This window comes from Dendrobium catenatum, unplaced genomic scaffold, assembly GCF_001605985.2.
Source record: "Dendrobium catenatum unplaced genomic scaffold, ASM160598v2 fragScaff_scaffold_53, whole genome shotgun sequence".
Lineage (NCBI taxonomy): Eukaryota > Viridiplantae > Streptophyta > Magnoliopsida > Asparagales > Orchidaceae > Dendrobium > Dendrobium catenatum.
The window spans coordinates 63786-89401 of NW_021318515.1; the positions used below are offsets into that span (position 1 = coordinate 63786).

The following is a 25616-nucleotide window of genomic DNA, read 5'->3' on the forward strand; positions in this document are numbered from 1 at the left end:
TATTCCTAACCTTGGTATTTTGCTAGGTCCATTATATGAAAAGACCTCGCCACATGGGGATAAACGAATCAAGGAGCATGACTGGCAACTTATCCGAAAAATCAAGAGCCTAGTACAACAATTGCCAGATCTTGAGATACCACCTGAAGATGCATACATAGTCCTAGAAACGGACGGATGTATGGAAGGCTGGGGAGGTGTTTGCAAATGGAAGAAACACAAACGAGATCCTAAATGTACCGAGAAGGTTTGCGCATATGCCAGTGGAAAGTTTGCCACTCTCAAATCCACAATTGACGCAGAAATTCATGCCTGCATGGAAACACTCGAAGCCTTAAAAATTCACTATCTAGATAAGGCAGAAATAACTCTCAGGACTGATTGCCAAGCTATTATCGCCTTTTATAACAAATCAGCAGCCCATAAACCATCCCGAGTACGCTGGTTATCATTTACAGACTACATCAACGGTCTCGGAATATCAATCCGCATTGAACATATTGAAGGCAAAAACAATGTCCTCGCGGACAACCTTTCTAGACTAACGTTTGTTTTATGTGCAGGAATCTTATCAAGACCATCTTCACAATTATTACTTACAGGATGGAACCAACTCAACGAAGCACAGAATCACGCCGAAAAGGAAAAGAATCAACTCACACTCATCCAACGGATCCTAAGGCTTGAAGGACAAGAAAGAGCTCTGAAGATTACACACAGGATTACAAGGAGTTCGCTCGAGAATACTTCCAGCACAGATCCGCTGATCCAACGGCAGAGGAGCTCAAACGGATCTTCGATGATTATGAACAACCCAGGCCAAAACAAACAGATCCAGACCGGACCAGACTACGCAAGGAAGATTTGCACCGCGAAATATTACAACAAACACTTCAATATCCCATTGAAGTCACACATCAAGACCAACTCAGAGGTGCAGCCCGAAGAGTCGAAATCGAACAAATCTATACAGTCCTTAATGAGCTACGAAGCTTATTACGGATATACACAAACAAGACCGAATACTGTCGACAACTCGTCTCAAAAGACAATTGCTATACTGAACTATTCCAACCCTCACGACATACAGAGGAAACCCTAGCAGGAATAATCGACATGATTGAACAGCTCACCAACTAATCATACAAGCAGATTATTTAAGCAATGGTGGGCCCACTCCACTCCACTTAGTCCAACTATATGTAACAGATGCACATGGCAAAAGCATCTTTTTATTACACTAACGTACCACCATCACATGGTATGCGTCCACTATTATGCCACTACATGGCATCCTGTACATATTACCAAAACCATGGGCTGATCCCTGGTTTTGATATCTTGTTTATGATTTTTTTAAGGCTATAAAAGCCAGTGTATCATAGGCAGAAAACACACAGCCATTTCAAGCTGAAGTTTTCTCCTAATCTGAAGTCTTCTAGTCTTCTAATCGTGTAAGCTTTCTATCATGCAATATAGTATGCTTTGGTTTGCAACATAAAATTTTAGATTTTTATCTATTCCTTTGTTGCTACGATCCTAAACTACCTGGTATCAAAGGTTGTAGCGCCAGTGAGATGTCCAAGAAAACCGTTTGCAGAAAAATGTTGAAGAAGTTGAAGCCTCCATATGGCATAATTATCGTTTGTGAGTTATGTGGAAACAATATTTTTTAGATTAGAAATCAAGAATTTTAAAGCTGGGACGGTGAATTCAGTGAAAGAAACGGAGAGATTGGAGGAGGGAAGGAGAGAAGAAGCTGAGTCTTGACCTGCCTTGGTTAGAAAAGACTTTTGGTAGAGGGAAGCAAAAGAAGCCGGTGACAGGAGACAAGAAGAAGCTGTGAATTCTCGTCAAGACTTTGAACGTTTCCTGGAGATCTCTTCTTCCAGCAATGCTTCTTTGATTTTGCTGAATCGGGAGAAGATCAGAAAACGAAAGTAGAGATGATTTCTGATCTTCTTTATTCCTTTGTGCAGGAGAGATTGAAGGAACGAATTTCTCTGATACCATGAAAGACCCCTTGGCTAGCTCTTGACAGAAAAAGAGAAAGAGAGAGAGAGAGAGAGAGAGAGAGAGAGAGAGAGATGTAAAAGAGAAAAGGATAAAGCGTATTATGTATCATGTTATCTAAAGGCTGTACAAGGTAGCTATTTATAGATAGCTAGAAGAAAGAAATAAAGAAGATACAGTATTACATTGCGGTAAGCCACGTCAGCATGATGACGTGGATGGTATTGTAACAGCGCTAGAGACCAAAGGGGAAGAAAGAAGAAGCTAGGTTCTATTTTTTTCTTCTGTTTGAAGAAATCCGTTTTGATAATTTTCTCCCACGATTCAACTTTGAATCGTTGCGATAGGAGTTCAGACTTGTATGAGGAGAGAAGACTTTAAGGTAAATGAATATTTTGAGATTATTTTGAATTAAATTTGAGTTGGTGCATAGAGAAATTTTATAAATTGAGATATTTGCATTTTGTAGATTATTTATAAAAGAACCAGATTTTGAGGTGATCTTAATGAGAAAGTTTACATGTTCCAACCATTAATTGGCTCAAATGCTCGATACTCAATTTTCAATTCAGGAAGCAAATATCCTTTAGACTTTTGCTTTAAATTATACGTATTTAAAGATGAAAGCAACACATTAGAAAATCCTCATATTGCAAAGTGCATGTTTATGTTCTACCAATCATAATTAAATGATGTCGTATTAATTTAAAATATTGCTATTCAAGCGATTTCACTCATTAATGATTCCAGGTAATACACTAAACTAATCTATAATTATAGCTTAATTCTTAATAATCATTTCAACATTAACATAAGATGTTTTAATTTCTTGAATGTTTTATCTAGTAGAATTTTATAGCTCACCAGATATTACTCTGATTATTATTTTAGATAAAGAGAAGGACGAGATTGAATTTGAGTGAGGATCATATTTTGAATAAACTAATCCTATGTGATGCTTAGTTCTGAACTTCTGATTGTAAGATATGAAGTATATTGAGGTGATATATATGATGAAGTTCATTTTTATGAACGTTAACTCTTATGTTTATTAGAAATTCTGTAGTTAAATACTTTAGAATGCTTCTACTCAATTGACTTTCATTAATTTATTTGATTATTGTGATTCAGGAATCATATGATATATTATGTTTGGGTCTTTCAAGCAATTGAGTTTATAACTCACTTTATTCTACTGGGTAGAATGTCAAAAAGGGTGATGGTGGTAGATTCAATTGACTAAGTTCTACCTATCTCAGTTACTATTGATCTCAATACAAATGTCTGAAGTCAAGTTAATGACAAGTTTTGAAAGTAAATAGTGTGATGCCGCACAAAACTTTCCAGACGCGAGTCGACCAAAAATCCAAATCTCCAACAAAGCCTCGGTCAAGAAACTGACAACATTAGGAGGTTGGGCCAACTTACGCAGCTTAGATAGACACTCTTATTGGTTGGGGCCATCGATCGAAAAATAAATAAATTTTGTGCATGTGGATCGAGATGACATTGACATGCCCGAACGATTGCGATCTGACAGGAGAATCGACGCACGTTTAATTTAAACAAATATCCATCATCAATTTATAAAAAAATATATATTGTTTTCATTACCAAATTTATATTTAAAATAACAACAACAACATCATCGAGCCTTTATCCCACTATATGGGGTCGGCTACATGAATCTTTTTTCTATATTGTGCCCTGTTAAAAGTTAACTTCTTATTTAAATATAATAAAGAAAGGTCATTTTTAATATTTTTTAACCAAGTCTTTTCAGGTCTACCTCTACCTTTCTTAACATAAGTCAAATATAATACATCTACTTTCCTAACCGAGTCATTGGAAGGCCGTCGTTTTATATGACCAAACCATCTAAAGCTAAATTTAAAATAAAAAATAAATAAATAAAAATCTCTAACTCTAAATTCCTTAAATACTTAAGCTACCCCTCATCCCATTAACAAAACCCAACCGCCCTCTATCCCTCACGACGCATGCACACTAAGCCTGACACAACCCCTCTCTCTCCCTCTCTCGTGTGTGCTCGACCCCAAACACCGTCGGAGACCAAGGCGATCCCTCCCCTTCTTCTTGGTCTTCCTCTTCTACTCTTATTTCTTCTTCTTCCTCTTCTTTCCTTCCTTTCTTTCTTCTCCATTCTCCTTCTCCTTCCTCCATTCCTCTTATCTTCTTCTTCTCCCGCACTTCAACTTTTTCCTTCATTTTCCTAAACCTAACCTCATTCCTAAAAAAAAATCATCTCTACATCCCTCAAATCAATTCCTTCCCTTTATAAAAAACCTTCCCCACAACATCTTACATCTTCATATAAAAGCCCCTTTCTCTCACACTCTTTCTCTAGACCAAGAGAGAGTTTTTTCTCTCTAAAATCAAAGAGAAATACCCTCCCTCTATAATGCCTCTCACACCCTCTCTATCACCTCTCCTCATATTCTCTCTCTAAAAAGAGATAGCCCTTTCTTTCCCCTCTTTCACTCTCTAAAAAGGAAAGAGAGGTTTAACCCTCCCATTCTCTCTCTAAACCTTCCCACCAAAACCCTAGTCTCTCTCTCACTACCCCTCTCTTTATCTCTCTAAAAAGTGAGGTTCCACCATATCTTTCTCTTTGTAGAAAGAGAGGTTCCATCATCTCTCCCTCTCTAGCCACCCCCATCTCACTAAAAAAAATTATAAATGATAATAATATAAAATACTTGTGCATCGCAGGTGTTGTTGTCATCTCGTCGTCATGCACTTTAAGGTATAACCCCGACACTATTGACATTTTTAAATTGCAAAAGCCCTGAATGCGAAGCGTATAACATGACGAGCGGAACTCATGCGTGTTTTTCTTAGCGACATGCGATGCGACAGGATGAAACCCTAAGTACAAGTGACCGCCTTTTTTAACAGGCGGAGAAATATTGCCTTGCATTTAAAATTATAAATACATATGACCGTCTTTGTTGGTGAATGGGCAAATACTACTTTGCGTTTAAAATTATAAGTACTCATGATTGTTTTTCTTGACAGTCGGAGAAATACTACTATGCATGAAAATCTTAAGTACGTGTGACTACTTTTCTTGATTTAGGAGTGTGAAGATGAATTATTGTATTTATATGACTCTTGAGTATTATATATAATTTTTAGAGCAATGAACATAGATGTATATTGATGTTTTGATTAATAAAAGTTATTTTTACTAATATGTCATTATTGAAAGAAATTAGATAGATATGGTTGCTATAATTAAAAAGATAAAAGAAATAATTCTTCCAAATTAGATTATAGGGCATCACAAACTTGGTATCAGAGCACGATTTTGGAAGAATTTAATTATTCCTAGAGTTGTATGAATTGATTGTGAGTTAGGTAAGATTGGGTAGATTAAGATATATTTTTCTACATAAATAATTAATCGCATGTGTAAATTGTTCAGACAGAAGTAAGCAAGTGAACAATTGAAATGGATCTTCTGGAGCAAAATGTACCAAATGACAGCAGAGTGCAACTGTTTGAAAATGCAATTTTCCCCGTAGGCACTTAGACACGTATACAAGTACTTAAAATTTACCCCACCACACTAAGCAAAGCATGCAAGAGGCTTACCCGCCTCGTCACGAGCGCTGCACCAGGTTCCCTCCTACCACGCTAGATAAAATCGTGCATAGGTGATCCCCGGAGCGCCGCGAGGGCTGAATATATTCTATTGGAGGCTTTTTAAGTTTGAAGCATTTATACCTAGCTGAGCAACGACGATGGTGTCGGGGCAACGATGATGGTGTCGGGGCAACGACGGTGACGAGTGCTTGAAAACAAAAAATTTCCTTTCCCTATCTTTTTCTTTCTTTTTCCCCTTTTTTTCTTTTGTTCTTTCCTCTTTTTCTCGACTCTTTTCTAATTTCTCTCTTTTTTTAATGAATAATAATAATAATAGTATAATACTTAAGAGAGAGAGAGAGAGAGAGATAGAGAGAGATGGTTTAAATTGATATTGTATATAGATTTGTAAAATGTGTAGGAAATGAGAGGGTAGGTTAGTGGGCCTTTGTAAGTGGGCTGGAGTTAGGGAGAATGAAGGCTAATGAGGTGAGCTTGAGGTGGCAAGTTTATGTGGTGGAGAGGAGTTGTGATGGCTAAAGTGGGTTTGTGAGGTGTGCAGGAAGTGAGGAGGGAAATTAGTGGGCCTATGGTTGTTGGAGATTGGGAGACTATGTAATCAGGAAGGAGGAAGTTTGGCGTGGGGTAAGGATCAACTAGGAGGGAACGGTCGGCTTTATTATGGGAGATTGGGCTTATAACATGAAGTATTCGAATACGAGAGAGGGTTGTAGCGAGTGAAGAGGGAGATCCAGTCAGTGGAGCTGAGTTCGGCTTTCACGTAACGTGAAGCGGGTGGCTAGATCTCTTGCTCGTGTGAGGTTTAGTGGAAATGTGAGGAATCGGCGTCAAATCTACTGCAGAGAGCGACGAGTTGCGGTCTAATGCTGCTGGAGGTTCTGAAGCTTTGTCGGGTTGTGGAGTTTGAGACCGGCTGTAGCTGGTGTGGATGGAGGAATGAAGAAGAGGTACGAGCAAAGCTGAGTCGGAGGCAGTGATGGGATTAGCTGGGTAGAGGATGAAGGCGATGATCAAGCTGAGTGAAGTGGATCTGGATCGGAGGTTGATGTAGGAGTTCGACAGGCTCTTGATGTGAGTTTGATCAGAGGTCAAGAGTCACTAGATCTACGAATGGTTGGTTGGAGCTTGTGGCTATGTTGGTGTTCGGACAGGGGCGAGCAAATCGACAGGTAAGGAAGAAGTGGGATAGAGGTCGAAGGCTTGGGGCATTTCGTGCGAGAGGAGATTGACTTTGCGGGAAGAAAAGCCGAGAGGCTTCGTTCCTTTCTTGTTTTAACGACGCGAAAGAGAGCAGTGAGGCTCAAGGCGAGATCGCGCACGCAAGAGATGGGACAACTCGACGTCGTTTGATAGGGATGGGCAGGATTTGGCAGGTGTGTGTATTTTTTTATTTGATTTTGATTTTTTTTTTTTTTTTGATTTGTTGTAGAGAGCAATCTAGGTGGCAACTAAATAACAAATTCACCCTAGAAACCTAATTTCCCCTATAGGTCTATTTTTATTTTATTGAAAGTGTTTTATTTTTTATTTTTCACGAGTAAATATTAAAACCTTAGCCTAGGGCTCTAAAAAGATAGTAGCATAGTTTAGAATTGAGTTGTACATCATTAAATGGAATGTTCTTCACGCTTCAGTTACTCATTAGAATGAATATAGTAGAGAAGCTTTTATATGCATGTATTTCAGAGGGATGTAAGCCATTTTATATGTGCTAGAAAGACAAGTGATCTATAAAATAAAGTGGCATGCAGTGTTCATAGTTTAGCCTAAGAAGATGCATCAACTAAAAAAAGGAAACTCATGAATTGATGAGGATGAGAGCAATATATCATTTGCATGCTTGATTACAGAACAAAACTTACGACTGACATGTGGCAAGATCTTTACTTCATTAGCTTTGCAATTGTATGCTATATTTTCTTCCACTTCCTCGTCATCATAATCAGATGTAGTGATGTCGACTCCAAAAGATTTTCTGATGAAAATGGCCAAAGCTCCAGTTCCACTACAAAGGAGAGATTATTTTATACTAACTATATCCACCAGGCCAAGAAAAAAAGACAAGGATTAAAATTGATGGAGGCAATTCACTCTCAAAAGAGATGATTAAGTACTTATAAATGAATATTTGAACTACCAATTCACCACTCCCCACACACAAAACTTCACATCCTGTAGTTCAAGCAACAAGAAACAAGTACGCATAAACATATTTAACTGATTTAAAGACAAAGAATCTTCATCTAGGTCATGGCCCCAAGCCCAGTTTAGTTGGGTTGAAAACCATATGCTAGTATCATTGTTTTTTTTTAATTAGTTTTATATGTGAGGTGCGGGAGTGCCCTACATCGTCTTCTTTTTGCTGTGCATTTCTTGTCACCAAACTACATAACCAAGTGGGAGTGATCTTAAAGGCCCTTTTTGTTCTTGGCTTTTTTTCTTTTTACAAAGCACGATACACTAACTAGATACTGATAGAGTACAATAAAGGCAATTACAAAGAATTCACACCTTATAAAAAAAGGACTGTAAATCCAATTCCACCACTAATCTAGTTAGAAAAAGCCTAGCTTCTCAAAGATTGAAGCAAGGAGAAAGTAGATACGTTGAAATAGTGTAGTCGCAATCCTAGAAAAGCGATCCAAATAAGAGTGCTAGGGGTTTCATAGAGCAATCAAAATGAGAGGATAATTTTAGCATGCGCGTCAGGAGGCCATTGATATAAAATGAACTTCGTGAGAAGAGCCTAATATAATTTTCTTCTAAAGAAAGTCTAATGAGACGTGCTAAGGGTCTAGGAGCCCAACAAAATAGCCACCCTGCAACTGTAAATAAGCAAGAACTTGTGAATTACCGCCATGTTTGAATGACTCATAGAGAATTTGCTAATAAGAGAGGGAAAAGAGGCCTAGCAAGCATAGAAATCTCCTCATCAAGCTTGCCTTAGAAAGAGGAAGGTCGTGTATGCTGTAGGGGTGTTGGATTCTGTTGAAAGAAAAATGGAGGGTTGCTGGATGGAGTGTGGTGAATGCATGCAATATTCAAACTACGAACAACATTTGCAAAAGATCTTGGCTATTATAAAGGAGAAGACAACCACTAGAGGATACAAGAGGAGCCTCAAGAAAGAGTGGCCACATAGGAAAGAAGTGGCAAACTCACCATGGGGTCAACTAAAGCCTCGAGGAGATAACAATATGGAAGGAAAGATAAGGCATCCGAAGAGATTGATAAATAAGGGATTTCAAGAGATCCCCTGTCAGTGACCAACAAAAGAGGACATGCACAGCTACAACTACGTGAGAAAGAGCAAATATCCATCGCCAATGATAAGACAAGAGGAAAAAAAAAAGCTTTTTTATTTTAATACCCAAAATTTTTTAAGGTGAAAGTGTAAAATTTCCTAATTAAATTATACCTCGAAATACAAACTTTCATAAAGATCATCAAAAAGCATCCCATTGTGTTCTAATCATCAAATAGATCAATTTGATATATAAAAGTATTGATTAATTTGCAAGGATGTGAATGTTAAGGAATTAGTTTAGATTTGAATCATTTTCTAAAATTTTTACTTATTTTATTGTTCCTTTATGAAAATTACTGTGGCAAGGTATGGAATAAAAAAAACGGGAACTTAGGGAGACATGCATAAGGGTTTGGCCTAGGGTAGAATAGGAATTCATATTAAATTAAACATTAACCTTTACTTGCCTAAGCCGAAGCATCGCATTCCTGGGAGCTCTCAGGTTGGGCCATTTTGTGCATGGAGTCACTTATGAGAGTGAGGCAGGCCGAGCAACTGAAAGAGGAAATCAAGTACGAGAAGGAAGTGGTTTAATTGTAGAATTTTATAGTAAAATTTATTTTATAATATATATGATGAGAGAAAATTTTGAGGTAAAATATTATTTTTGAATAAATATTCATATTGTTAGGTAGAAATTATATCAATTGAGAAATTTAGGTTGTGCGGGTGATTTACAAGCGTAAGAGGTTGGGTGTTGTTTGGGTTTGGGAGACAAATTGTCAATGCATTAAAACATGCAATCTTTTAATTCAAGAAGCTCTTTCTTTAATCTTTTTGAATGTATAATTGTACTTAAAAAAAGTAAAGTATAAAAGGCAATAGAAATACTTCATATTGTTGAATGTTTTAGAATACATATGCAAATGACCATGTATAGATTTAACGATTCAAGCTCAAAATTAAGTATTTTGTGATTATATAGATATTTTGCTAATTGATAACATTTTCAAAAGAAAAGCAATGTGTTATCTATCTTCTTTTTTTAATGCATGTGTTACATTACATGTTGATTTTAAAACAATGAATGAAAATTTTAATTACAAGTTAAATAAATTGATCAGAAATTGCTAAGCCTAAGCAATGTCATATTAGGTGATGAGTGACAATAATCTATTATGATAATTACGCGTGTGAGGAAAGAGGGACCCCAATGGAGGCATTAAGACCTAAATATAATTCAATAGCGATAATATTGGGTTCCACCTGGGCTCTATTGAACATTATGATGAAACATTGAAGGCTAAATTATGTCATGATGATGGGCAAATAAGCTAGGCATCTAGAAATGAAATATGGAAAATAATAATTACTAAATAAAACACCTATATGAATACATTCAAGATTAGTCGTTTAAATCATTAACTAACATGATATTGTCCTACCTATGACATTGTACTAAGTATTCTATTATTACTAGCTCATGTGAGCATATAAATTTTAATTTATTTTTATAAACAACTTAAGAATTTTAATGTCTTGAATGTAAAAAATGTTAAATTTATGAATTACAATCCATCATAAAAACATGCATATTGTTCAATATTTTTTACGCTTGAATTTTATGTTAAAATTGTATATCTTTATAAGCCTCGTAGCTCATTAGACTTTTATTCTGATCGTCTTTACATGAAAGAGTAAAGATAAGACTTAAGCCGAGTAGAACCAGGTCAATTAAAACTCATGTTTTATTATATAGCTGTGTAAGATAATTACTAATATGAGGCATATAGGATATTTGTTATGAGAATATTTTGAGGTTGTTAGTTGCTCTATATTTATATATATAACTTATAAATAGAATGTTTGAAGTACTTAAACTTTATAGATGAACGTGGTGATATATGTCATCAATATTATTGGAATGTTTATGAATTATGAACGTAAGATGAATTGTATATTTTTCTATTTTAGAATGTGATGAAATCATTGTAAAATGAATTGCATATCTTAAGAATGTGCATGAAGGTAGAATTTTAGTTCTAAATAACATCCTCATTGAGGTTTAAAAAGTAATGGAAGATATTGAAGAGGTTTAATTACTAAATTTTTTGTGTAATCTTTGTTGGATATGATCAGGAAGTATTTTGATACAAGTATTCAAAAACAAAAATTTCAAAATTATAATAATTATAAGAGAATTAAAATAATGAATTATAAAATGATGTTAAGATGTTCAAGAGTGTAGTATTTAAATGAGGATCAAACTAATGAGTTATATAGGAAGTTACGGAAGAAGATTTTTAGTATAAAAAATTTCATATAATGGTGAAAGCTATTTGCAAATAATAAAGCTTTAATAAATGAAATAAAGAGAAAAAGTAGGAGTTAATGATTAGTAGAATAGAGATTAAGATATATTAATATTAAAGAGAGTAAAATTGATTAATTATTAGAAAATACTATTAAAAGATTAAGTGATAGCTCAATAGGACATGTTTTATTATCATCTTTTTCACAAATGTGATAGGTTTAATTATTTTAGACCTATAAAAAATAATGCAGACATAAATGAGAATGTAATTTATAAACTTAAGTAGACTTGACTAAAATCTTAAGAAAAATTCATATGTATTATGTTAAAAGAAAATATAAAAGTGATACACAACAACAATATCAAGCCTTTATCCCACTATGTGGGGTCGGCTACATGAATCCTTTGTCTCCATTGTGTTTTATTAAGAGTCAAATTCTTATTTAAATCTAATAAAAAATATTATTTCTAATATTTTATGACCAAGTCTTTTTAGATCTACATCTACCTTTCATAGCATAGGCCAAATCTAATATATCTACTCTCTTAATAGGGCCATCAGAAGGTCGGCGTTTTATGTGACGAAACCATCTAAGGCGACTCTCTTTAATCTTACCTGCCACTAGAGCTACTTCAACCTTCTCACGTATATACTTATTACTCATTCTGATATTAAGAGAGAAGCCACTCATCCACGAGAGCATCCTCATTTGTACAATAATTAACTTAATTTTATGCTTCTCTTTTAATAGCCACTATTCTGCGCCATAAAACATTGCAGGTCTCTCAACCATCCTATATATTTTTTCCTTAGTTTGAGAGGTAATTTTATTACACAACAGGTCAGATGCATTCCTCAACTTCAACCATACAACTTGAATTCTACTAATAATATTCTCATCAATTTTACCATCACTTTGAGCAATGAATCTGAGATATCTAAAATGAGTAGTCTTATTAATGACTTAATCGACCAAAGTCACAATCCTCCCACTAGAACTATTACTATTAAGATTACACTCCATGTATTTAGTTTCAGATCTAGTCAAATAAAAACCTTTAGACTATAAGGTTGGCCTCCATAATTCATGTTTTCGTTGACTAAAACAAAAAGATATGGGCTTAAAGTTGATCCTTGATGTAATTTAACTGAAATAGGAAAATACTTGGTAAAACCATCTAGTGTTTGAACACAAGTAACAACCCTTGCATACATATCCAAATGTTTATTAAAATATGATTAAATCAGCTATGTTATAAGAATCCAAATGTTAGAAAATAAAGATATCAAAGGAAGGCACCCAAAAAATTCCAAACCACTTTATAGTTGGTTTCTCATAACATCCGCACTACACCACCCAAATCACAAATCATATTTTTTTTTAGATTCTATTATCATTGGCCTTTGAGAATTCAAATCTTACTTACAAAACTATGCTTCAGTAAGACAAACAATGGGAAGGCATTCAGTTTGACTAAATACTCATACCAAGCATCCACTAACTAGCAAATGCCCCAGTCATTATAATTGCAAAACATCTATGCATGCAACCTTTCCTAAGTAAATAACTGCAATATTTTCATGGTAAGTAAACTTTAAATCAGAAATTTCTTTACTTTATAAAATAAACTAACCAACCTTCCCAGTTCCAAGACGTGTTGTTCTTCTAAAAGAGATCGATTTTGACTTAACCACTCACAGAATGCAAAGGTTCCTGGCCAAAGTAAATTTGCATTGAATTGATGAAATGAGAACTCTCTAATAGTGAGTACCTGCATGCATGTAGCAGTGAGATAAGATTAACTGAAGTACTTATTCAACCTCGAGAAAATTCTGGCAGTAAGGACTTGTAGTATACCATAGATAGAAACAAAATCAAACATGAAGGAGTAAGAGAGAGATTTTAAAAAAAGAGGCCTTGCAATTAAGCTCTGAAGCTTAGGTCGATTCCTTGTGTTGACCCCATGACACTAGAGCATGATTATAGTGTTTTGATGATTAGAAATATAATTTAGTTATCTTTTAAAACCTATCTTTCTACAGGTGTTTGATACTAACATTGCAGGTATACAATAACAGAAAAGTCATAATCAGATACATTTCTAAGAAGGAATACAAGACTATAAAAATGTTTGTAGCTCGAGTTATAAGAAAATATGACAATAAATAAAGTAAGTGAAAATTCAAGTATGTCGGGAAATTAAGCTGGCTAGAGTAATTCAAGCATGGACATATTCATTTTTTTTTTTTAATTTTATAATTGAGTCTTTATTGTATGTGTTCAGGTTTATTTATTAGAAGACAATGTACACACACGTGAGAAATTTAAGCTAAAATTAAAATATTATTAAAAAATACTAATACTAATTGAACATAATTAATCATACTATACGAAAAAAAATTGTAATATATGATATGCCTTAATATAGATTTCTAGATAAGATAAATTTACATCAATTTCAGACTTTCAAAAAATTAAACTAATAATATTGTATGATGGCAATCATACCGTACAATCAAAGTTATTTCAATTGGTTAAATCGCCTATTTCCTTAATTAAAATAATTCAAATTTCTAATTCCTCATATTGGACAATGCACACATCAAACTGGATGATGCACATCATATTGTACAATAAATTTCCTTAATGTCCCTAATTAAGTAGATGGAATTAAGGGATGACAGAATACAATTCAAGTTGAACTGATTGTACTATACAATATGGACCGTACTAAATGATCAAACATAACTTTCTTTTTATCATAGAATTAGGTAGTTGGAATAAAGGGCCGACAAAATACAGTTTAGGTTGAACAGATTATACCATACGATATGGACTATACTAAATGATAAAACATAACTTTCTTTTTATCATAGAATTAGGGCTTTTGCTTAAGGCACTTGATATAAATACATTTTTCAACCCTAAAATGTAATAACCCAAACTTTTAAAATGAATTAATTTGAAAATATAAAAATTTTGAATTGTAACGCAACAACACTCTATTCCCTATTCTATAATAACCAAGAATTCTACATGCAACACTACAGCATTGTGATCTGTGGCACTACAACGCCAAACATTATATATATATATATATATATATATATATATATATATATGTGATGTCAAAGAATTGCTCATAGAAGTCTCCTCCCCTACTGGTTCAAAAATGTCCTAGCAAGCACTCTTTGAACTCCCTCCAGCTCCTGATGTGTTGCCTTATGTTACGCCATTAGTACCATGCCAGTGCCTTCCCCTCCAAACATAGTTTTTCTTCTGTCAGTTTCTCTTCCTTTGTCAACCCGTTGACGGAGAAATATTGTTCCACCTTATAGATCCAACCATGGCCATCCTTGCCCTCAAAGATGGGCATCTTCAGCTTCATCACCTTCAGGTCACTCCCGTTGCCCCTGAATCCTTCATATCATCCCATTCTGTGTAGAGGAGGTGCTCCCCAGTTATCATGATCTTCCCTCCGGCAATCATACCCAACCCCTTCATCAAATTCCCTTCTTATTCTTTCAAATTCAGTACCTCTGCGATATAATTCCTCCCTTTACCCTACAAAATCTGCAGCCCTTCTTTCGAAACTAGTGCTCATCTCCTCCCTAGAAAGTGGTTCTAGAGGAGGAATTCCATCTTCTCCCTTCAAGATTTCCACTTCCGGATTTTTCCTTCCCCTAAATATGTTAGGCTTTCCACCTCTTCCATTGCCACCGATGGATTCCCTTGCACGAACAAGAAAAGCAGTATAATATACAAGTTTCTTCGATTCGATAGGAAGAAACAACTCTCCAAATCCTAGCAAAGCTTAAAGTCCCAAAAAGAACAAACCCTAGATCTCAAATCTCTTCCCAATTCAAGATGAAAACTAAACCCTAACTAAAAAGATTAATTAAAGCCAAAAGACTCTTACAAAAAAACTAAATGGCCATTAGTTCAAACTTTCCCTCCTAAATGGTGATTACATTGAGCAATGGGGCCTATTAGGGCATCCGCCCCCCTCCGCTTAGTTTCGCCCCACACTAGGCTTGTGCCGCTTGTTGTAGCAGTGAATCGGTCCAGGTAGGAACAGTTCAGCTGGCCCCTCCTGGGCTGGCCTAACACTTTTCTCTTTAATATTCCAAGCATATCTTTTGTAATATTCTTAATATCAGTTGTTACTTTTTCCTGCATAACATTAGCTTTCTCATGCACAAATAAAATCTTAAGATCTAAAATCTTCTCAACCATAGAAAAAAATCTTAACATATAAAACAACATTTTACTTTTTTTTTGCCCCTAGATTTTGTGCATATCCTTTATTACTTCCTTCCCAATAATTCATCAAAAATCTAAAAAAATTATCATAGTTTCACCACATTCATGTCATATTTCACCACATTCATCTATAAAATCTAATAAAATATATTCATATCATATTTCACCACATTTATCTATAAAGCTGAAACATTCAAAATATATATATATATATATATATATATATATATATATAATTACAGATTTCTCCCTACTTTCTAAAAAAATACATAGTAAAGAAGAGAGCTTAGGAGAAAATTAAAATTAACTTACAATATCAACCAATAATATTTGTCATCATTAAAATTAAAATTAACTTTCTATTTATGTCTGTACTTTTATTTTTCTTGAGTCAATGTATATAAAAAGGTATATGCTAGCATAGCAACAGTGCACATACACACAAATCGGATCATCTATAATGTTTAATTTACATAATAAAGTAAATTCAAATATAACTAATCATACAGTATGACCACTATATCACACTAAACGATCATCTATAACCAAAAATCTTGTCGTCGAATCTAACTTATCTAAAATAGGCAAATATAAATTTTAAAATTTATATTGTTCATACTATACAAGTACTTTCATTTTGTACAATCTTTTAAATCATTGCTTAATTAGATCAGTTAATTAAGCAATCAAATCGGATCTGAATTAATTACAAATCATATTGGACGATCATATATCATATTGTGAGACTCACCCGAGGAGTCACTGGATGAAATTTGGTTCGTCCAGTATAATCATAGGATGATTTTGTACGATCATAAGATGAAGTTTGATTTGTACTAATCGTGTTGTACTACTGCTCATTCGAACAATATGATCAGTTAAGAAATTGAACCGATCATATTGTGCATTATCCATCGTACATTACTATAATGGGATATATGAACTAATCGTACTGTACGATCATAAATCATATCATACGAACAATGATAACAAAATTGAAAATTATGTTTTTCTAGAAGCCTACTATTTAAACTTCTCTTAATTCGTTTGAGAGGGTCTTTGGTTGTCTGAGAGTGTGTTACTTTTGTAAGAGGGTTTGAAGAGAAAGATTTGAGCAAAGGCGAGAGAGCTGAATTTGTGAGAGAAGGAGAGGAGCCTTGTGGGTGCAAGGGAGTGTGAAAGGATATTTTCACATATTTTTTCTAGCCAACATCCACTTTGTTTCTCCATACGTCAAAATCTTTTTTGAGGGAAACTCTGTGAAGAAGCTCTTGGTGTCAAAGGGCCACCGACAACTCTGCCACATGGGGAAGGTGAAAGGGATTTGATTACTTCGCCGCACCAAGGTAAAAGGATTTCAGTTCTCAATCGCATCAAGGGTGAAAGTGATTTTGTGAGGGCTTCTCTGCCGTACCGAATGGGCTAAAAGAGAGTCACTTTAGAGCAATACCCGAAGAGGACTACGAGGAGTGAACGTATGTCAAGTTGACCAAACCATTATAAAATTTTGGTGTGTTTGTTCCTTTACTTTCCGCACTTTACTTTCTATGTGCTATTTGTTGCATATTTACATTCTATAATTTGATCTATGTTGGTGATTATTGTGATACAAGATTTGTGGTTGATTGAATTTATTTCTTGGTTCAAAAAAGAAATAAAAATAAAAATATTAGTAAATTATTTTTCTATAAAAATCAAAATACAAAAATAATTATTTAAACACCTATAATCAAGCTAGTTAAAAATACTCTAGAATGATCAATAGCTTAATGCATTTCAAATGATATCAATGATTATTTCTACCTAATTGGTTGTTGTATGATGGACTCAATTTTTAATTGGTATTATGACTTGCTATGACTCTTAAAATCGACATCACATACTTGGGCTTCATGATTCTCGCATGAATAGTTTATATATGTTCTCATATCAATACTTATATATCTAATGCAAATTTGTGTGTTTGATACATTTAATGTTCATTATGATGTATAAAATAAAGAAGTAAGAAGAAATGGAGGAAATGCTTAGAAGATGAATTTCTTAGAATTAGTAGAGCAAGACTAGGAAAGAAAAACTAATGAAAATTATATTAGAGGAAAGAATGAAGTGACGTTGATTGAAGATAAAATGGCTAAATAGATTTAGGTAGTTTTTACATGTATAATGAAGGGAACAAAATGTGCTTGTTAGAAAAGTTGATAAAATTAGGGTTAGAGGATTTGAAAACAAAAAAAGTAGACCTAAGATAACTTGGATAGGAGTTACTTAAAATAAGTTTAACACCACAGATAACACTCAATACAAATAAATGAAATATGAGGAATCCAAAAACCGAACTCAAATAGTTGGCATAATGCAGATAATTATTATCATGATGCAACTTTCTATTTACATATTATTCAACAATTAATATCATAATTAAAATTTAGGAGTGTAAAGAACACCACTAAATTAAGTACCTAAAATGTGCACTTCCTTAAATCCAAAATTACATGGAAAGGCTACTCAATTTTGTAACCTCCTTTGAGAAAATTATTATAACAAATAAAGGCGGAATATATACTAACCATTAAATAAAAGCAAATTGAGTTCTACTATCTTTGTTAATCACAACAGTATCCTTGTTCTTTCCCAATGTTATTTCATGGAAAAACATGCCAATTATGGATAAAAAAATGAACATTTAGAATTTTAGGTTTGATACTAGTGAATGCTAGAAGCTTTATTAACAAGGCTAGAAGACGATTTTTCACTTAAATTGAAGCCTTTGATGTTGGAATCCACATCTGATCAGATTTGATGTGTTGCTTAGGAAATATAACTGAAAGGGGGAAGACACGCCAAAAGCAATAAATGGCAGCTTGTTGAAACCACTACTGACGCGTTAGTGAAACCCCATAACAATAAAGTTTAATGCTGAAATATCTAGTCATCAATCAACTATAGAGAGCAACATTATGATTAAATTTAATCAATTATTGAGCAATTTGAGTTTTATGAATTGAAATGGAGCAGGGCCCAGCTCTTAGATTCTCTTTAAGGAAGATGATGACAATTATAGAATATGGTGAAAAGCATATCTTAGGACCCATGAGAAAAATAAAAAGCTCAGCAGTTGATACTAGCAAATGGTCCCACAGGAAACATGAAAGCCTGACTGCAAAAACAGAAATTATGATAGATGAGAAGAAAGATACCACTCCAGGAAAAGTATGAGTTCTCTCTATATAACTCTGGAGTTGATTTCCATTGTCGGCTTCTTCCACATCTCTCCCTGCCAAAACAAATAAGTTGGCAAATGTTGGTTGCCACTTCCAGTTTTTTCCACAAGTATTGTGGTAGATAACTAGATATGAACGTTACCTTCATCCTCCTCATCATGGAAAAGAGACGAAGGGGAGAAGATTGCAGTATCCATGGTTTTTCAATGGTGTCTCATGTAGGATAACGTTCTGAAATTGTAGCAGTACGTGAAGCATGACAATCTGTTTAATCTGGAAGAATAATGTAACATAAATGGATAAAACCATTAGACTTTAGTACAGAATCTGATTGATATTCAAGGTAGTGTTGCTATATTTGATACATATAATAAGGTAAATTAAATCCAGATCCCCGGCCTTTAAAAGTATCCTTGGATCTATTAAATTTACAACTGCTCAAATTGAGCCAAAATTTTTCTCTAACAGAGAGGCCCATCCTATCATCTGTTTAACTACCCAAACTTCAAATGGACCACGCCCTTACAAATAGAGAGAAAGAGAGAGAGAGACAGAGAGAGTGAATAACTAAAAAGAGAAAGAGAAAGAGATAGAGCAAGCGTCAAATGGTCCGTAAACCAGTGAAAGAGAGCTTAATAAGTGAATTCCCCATCAACCTCTACAAAAGATCCCATCCCCCGCCAGCACTATGAGATAATGAAATTTTCATCATTTGAAGAGCAGATGACACGATGCAACATGTTTTTTAGCAAGAATGTTCAGAACCAATTCAAACTCTTTTGAAAACAAATAGTCCAAAGTGATACTTCATGCAAATGTCATGTAATTGTTGCACTTTAGTTTATATATAATGTATGCTTTTCAAAAAACAAAAAAAGAAAGACAGATGGTATTGTAAAATTATGTGACAAATAAGTTAACCTGATTACCTGGTTTAACAGATAGCATTACTCTTCATTTAACTAGATTATGCTCAAAAGTGAGAAAAAACCTTGTGTGGATCAATTTAGCTATTATTGTTTTGATAATTTTGCACATCTAAAAACATTCTAAGAAATTGTTACGGGTAGCAAAACAAATGCCTAAAATTACACGTTGGTCAGCACACTCCCTGAAAAATGATAATAATAATGATGAATAAATACATAATGAAATAAAAATGCAGACAAGAATAACCCTGCTTGTTAATGTGATAGCATGTTTTAGTTATATCTTAGGTCATAAAAATTTAGCATATTGTAAAAAAATGGTTTATTTTGTGTTTTAAATTTCGTTTCCTTCCTAAGCTCCAGCTGGAAACAAGATGTAGTAAAGCCAACATATTGCTCGCTCTTCTTCCTTCCTTTACACTGTTACTTCAATATAAGTTTATGACCTTAAGCAAATTATATGGAAGAAGCCTGCGAGACCTTAAAATAATCGAATACCAATATATGATTTCACCTCTCCAGTTTACTTCAATTATCATGCCATTCAAACATCAAGGGGGCAAACTAATTGGGCAAATTCCCCTTCAAGGCAAACTTTGCGCGGAAAAAAAAATATATCCACCCCTGATCGAAGAGATTGCTAATTAAAGACAAACAGGAAAGAAAGAAATCTTTATTATGTTGTCGTCTAATCTATTACAGAGAACAGTATATATAGAATTACATAATCAGTACAAGAAAACAAATCGAGAATTCTAGAAAACAGGTAAACAGGTAACACACGAGTACAAGCCATATACAATATACATTATTATGCCCCCTCAAGCTGATGGATGGAGTTGAACATACAGCTTGTCACGAAGAAAATGATAGCGCGGAGTAGAGAGCGATTTGGTGAAGATATCAGCAATTTGATCCTTTGTGGAGATAGGAAATATTTGAATATTTTGAGATAGAATGTGGTCTTTGATAAAGTGGTGATCGATTTCGATATGCTTGGTTCGAGTGTGAAATACAGGGTTGTTGGCTAAGGCAATAGCTGAAGTACTGTCACAGTGTAACGGCGTAGGAGAGGAACAAGTAATGCGGAAGTCCTATAAGAGACGCCGGAGCCATAGGATATCTGCAAGAGCAGTAGCTAGCGATCTATACTCGGCTTCAGTTGATGATCGAGCCACTGTTTGTTGCTTCTTTACGCTCCATGAGATAAGTGTGTTGCCGAGGAAGGTACAGTAGCCGCTGGTGGAACGACGAGTGTCTTTGTCACCGGCCCAGTCAGCGTCAGAGTACGAGTGTAGATCCAATGGTCCCTGCAAAATTGGTAAGCCAAGTGAGAGAGTGCCTTTTATATAACGAAGCAAACGATAAAGTAAGTGAAAGTGATGAGAATCCGGGTTGTGCATATGTTGGCACAATTGGTTAACCGAAAATGATATATCCAGTCGGGTGATAGTAAGATACTGCAAGGAACCGGTGAGTTGTCTGTAGAGTTTTGGATCAGTAGAGAATGCTGGTTGAGCACCAGGGACCGGGCACTTAGTGCAGCAGGGATTAGCTAACGGTTTACAGTCCTGCATATCAGCCAGTTGCAGTATTGACTTAGCATATTGAGTTTGAGACAGCATGTATGAGTTTGCTGTTGTAGTGATATTTATGCCCAAGAAACTGTTAACCAAACCGAGCTCTTTCATAGCAAATTTTTGATGGAGCTGAGAAGTAACCGTAGCAATAAGAGAGGGGTTGTTTCCAGTTAAAAGAATATCATCTACATAGATGATCAAATAGACTTGACTGTGATCGTTTTAAAGAATAAATAAGGAAGAGTCCGCTTTGCCCGAGGTGAAGCCAAGAGAAAACAGAAAGTCCGAAAACGTCTGAAACCATTGACGAGGAGCCTGTTTGAGGCCGTAAAGGGCTTTCTTTAATTTGCAGACGTGATCTGGATAGAGGTCGTCTTCAAACCCTTTTGGCTGTTTCATGTAGATAGTTTCAGAGATGTTGCCATGTAGGAAAGCGTTGGATACGTCTAACTGATGCACAGGCCAAGTGTTAGTAATCGCAATAGTTAATAAGATGCGTATAATTTGAAACTTAGCCATAGGACTAAATGTTTCAAGATAATTCAAACCGTATTTTTGGTGATTTCCCTGCGCAACAAGACGTGCTTTGAAACACGAGCAATGGTTCCATCAGTGTTATGTTTGATGCGATACGTCCAGCGACTACCGAGAACCGGAGTCTTGGGAGGCAGAGGAACAAGATCCCATGTTCCTTGTTTTTGCAAGGCATGGAATTCGTCAGCCATGGCGCGTCTCCACTGCACGTGTTTGCTGGCTTCGGCATAAGTAGTAGGTTCAGAACAGTGAGTAAGCTGAGAAGAATCCTGAATGTGAAGTAAGTTGAGTCGCTGGATGGGCTTAGTCGTGCCAGTTTTAGTGCGTGTAATCATCGGATGGCAGGGTTTAGACAGAACAAAGGGATGGCTGATAGTAGGCAATGCAGACGGAGCAGGGCCCGTAGGAATAGGATGGCAGGTAGAGTCTCCTAGAGGAGTGGAAGGAGTAATAGTATTGGTTTGGGCGGAAGTTCTGGGGTCTGGGAGCAGAATTGTTCAACGGAAGATGTTGATTAGAACAGTTAGCGGTAGAGGATGGCTGGAACGTTTGAGACGTGGGAACAAGCAGAGAAGGTGGCATAAATGAAGAATTGGGAGGAGAGATGGGAGAAGTTTGTTTAAAAGGGAAAGTAGACTCATCAAAGATAACATGTCTAGAGATAACGATTTTGTTTGTGGTAGTATCTAGACACTTATAAAAAAAGAGAAACACGCAGGTGCGAGATTTTTGTTGAAGTTTATTGCGTTGGTTAGGTGGTATCAACGGAAAGCAGGCACAGACGAAGACTTTGAAAAATTTGTAATCAGGATCTTTATGAAAAAAAGAGAAAGGGGAGATTTAAAATTTGTAGTGATCGTGGGTAAACAATTGATAATGAAAGATGCAGTCAGAACAGCATCGAGCCAAAAAGATTGGGGAATAGAAGCGCTGTGGAGCAGAGTCCGAGTGGTTTCAAGAAGATGTCTGTGTTTTCGTTCAGCCAACCCATTCTGTTCAGGGGTATAGGGGCAAGAAGTCTGATGTAATATGCCGTGTTGAGTTAAAAAAATTTTGAAATTGTAATTCAGGTACTCAGTGCTACCATCAGATCGAAGGCATTTTATTGCGCAGCTAGTTTGTTTTTCAACGAAAATTTTAAAATGCGGAAATATATTAAAAACTTCATACTTAAATCTCATCGGAAAAACCCACGAAAAACGAGAAAAGTCATCGATAAAAACAACGTAATAAAAAAAACCTTGGTGCGAAGGAACCGGGGAAGGACCCCAAACATCCGAATGAATAATGGCTAAAGGTTGAGTAGCACGGTGACTATTATTAGGAAAAGGTAGTTTATGACCGTTTGAGGTCGTACAATCAGAACAAAATTTAAAAGAATGCGGTATTTTAAGTCTAGTATAAGTAACAGAAATGGCTTTGATAATGCTGGGATGCGGATGACCCAGTCTTTGGTGCCACAGAGAGGCAGCTTGAGAAGTAGCAGTGAGAGCCGTTGAGGAGAGCGACTTCTTGGTGACCGAACGTACAGGGTAGAGTCCTCGTTTACTTGGGCCCGACAGAAGAATTTTGTTTGTCGTCATATCCTTAATGTTGAAACCATGAGGATAAAAGTTCACAGACACGTTATTATCTTGAGTAAGATTAGAGACAGACAACAAGTTATGTGATAAACAAGGAACATGAAGTAAGGGATTAAGATTTAGCTTACGATACGGTGTAGGCAGAATTCCATTGCCGGTGTGCGCAATGGAGAGAGATCTGCCATTACCTATGGTAATGTTGTCGTTACCAGTATAGGATGTAGCCTGAGAAAGGTTGTCGGCAGAATTAGTAAGATGAGCCGACGCGCCTGAGTCTAAGTACCAATCTTGATTATCTGAGTCAGTTGCCGCAACCATCACACGGGAAGCAGTAGCTGTAGAAGTTGTGTCCGGAGGATTGACAGATGTATTGAGTCTATGCCAGCAATTATGTGCGAGATGGCCCTTTTTGTTGCAAATTTGGCACTGAGAAATGTTGGAGTTTGAGGGACGAGATTGCTGAGAAGAAGATCTGGCTCTCTTCCTGGTATCAGATTTCAACAGTATCAGCAGTCTCAGTAGCGATCGGTTCAGCCACCGGTTCAGCAGTAGTAGCATTCCCACCACCTTCTGCAAAAGCGAACAGTGGTTCACTGAGGTAGTTGTAAAGGTAGAGAAGATTGGAGAATGGGTCGTCGTCAGGATCCGAGGGATCCCAGCGTGGTTCGAGGTCATCGTCTATGTCTTCAGGTCCATCTAAGTATAGAGCAAATTCGGTAGATTCATCGGGTGCAGGGATCTCAGGCGGTAATGGTTGTGGATTGTAACTGGAAAAGGATAAGCGGAGAGAACCATCCAGACGTTGATGGGTGTGCAAAGCAGTAGGTACGAGGAGTGCCATGGTCGTTGAGTAAGGTCGGAGATTCCATGATCTGCCCTGCAATTCAGTAATTGTATGTCGTCTGCCCGGTATTGCAGAAATACCATGGGATGCTAAATAATTAGCAACGCCGGTAATATTATACCGAAAGCCGGTTTGGCTGGTGTTGGTAAGTCGAGCAACAAGAGCTCATGTGATAAGCAAGTTGGACTCACCTCCTTGCCACTCATCATAACCATGAGTCATAATAACAAGTTCGACATGGTTGAGGAAATCATGGATAGAGAGCATAAGGTTTGGTGCAATATAAACAAGTTGCGTACCAGAAGAGAGGTCGATTTCCATAGTTCCAATAATCGAGACATCAGATCGCCATCGTGTGTCACGGAGTACGATTAGAGCAGTAGTACCCGCATCATGTCTATGGAGAGTTTGGACACGAACCATGATAAGGCCAAGGTGAATATGTTGCATACCTTCTTGTACAAGCTGTTGGTAGGATTGTTGGCGAATAAATGGTAAATTGACTTGATTTTCAAGTACTCTTTCTTCGGTATAGTGTTGGTAAACACGATGGTGTTGAGCCGTCCATCCATCTTCATATAATGTTTCTGCTGGAACAAGATTAGCTCTTCGTCGTTGGGAAAGTTGTAACTCAGTCTCTGGATCCAATTGGCTTTCGAGTGTAGCTTGGTAATGACGTCTGCGAGGTAATCTTCTTTGAAGTTCATAGGCCATACGAGATCGTAGTCTGTATCCTCGAATTTGATCCTCTACGGTCTCCGGGAGGATTGGGGTGGTAGTTCTTTCTGGAAGTGTTGTAGTTCGTGTGGCACTCATTTCGACTTCTTTTGTTCTTCAAGAAAAATTTTCTTTGGATCTTTGAAAACAAAGAGTTGCCCTTTGTTTTGTGGTTTCACAATTTTTCTTTCTCCGCCAAGGTTGAGGGCCTGTAATTTATCTTGTAATGATGCTAATGATTGTTCAAATGATTCTGAAGGTTCTTTGTGTCCTTTTAATTGTAGAATTTGATCTTCTAGATCTCTAATTCGTTCAAGGCTTACTAGTAGTAGTTGAATAATTGTATTATTTTGCTTTATTAGTGTTTTAAAGCAAGTTTCAGTATTTGGACACGATTCAACGGGATTGATGAATCCTACAGAAGGAGGTTCAATAGATTCAGTTGCTTTGAGTGCAGATTTATAATCAGTGCTACTAACAGAGAGTCTCCAATCATACATATAAACGTTCTAGAATACTTAAGTTCCAGTAAAGCTAGGATATCCTGTTCGCCTCAGTTCATGGCCTACAGTTCTCGGCACTTTTATGAACACACGGGCTACTAACTGATATATCTAGCTTACCGCATCTTAAATATTTCAGTTGTCTGAATGCCTAATGTTGATACCTTGTTAGGCTCTGATACCAGGAAGGGAGGATCGTTGCAACAAAGGAATAGAAATTAATCTAAAGTTTT

The 25616-nt window shown here is 35.9% G+C and overlaps 1 protein-coding gene and 1 pseudogene across 1 annotated transcript in view; both read right to left on the reverse strand.

The window, feature by feature from the left end:
* LOC110116086 (protein-lysine methyltransferase METTL21C) overlaps window positions 1–25616 on the reverse strand; it is a 43004-nt gene that overhangs the window by 7537 nt on the left and 9851 nt on the right. The window contains exons 3-6 of the mRNA XM_020849544.2: window positions 18836–18967; window positions 18670–18746; window positions 12844–12977; window positions 7506–7648 (exon numbers count right to left, since the gene is read on the reverse strand). Coding sequence (XP_020705203.1) covers window positions 7506–7648; window positions 12844–12977; window positions 18670–18746; window positions 18836–18890 — 409 coding nt within the window. The 5' untranslated portion in view covers window positions 18891–18967. The remainder of the gene's footprint in view (window positions 1–7505; window positions 7649–12843; window positions 12978–18669; window positions 18747–18835; window positions 18968–25616) is intronic.
* On the reverse strand, window positions 20173–23198 carry LOC114579529 (annotated as a pseudogene).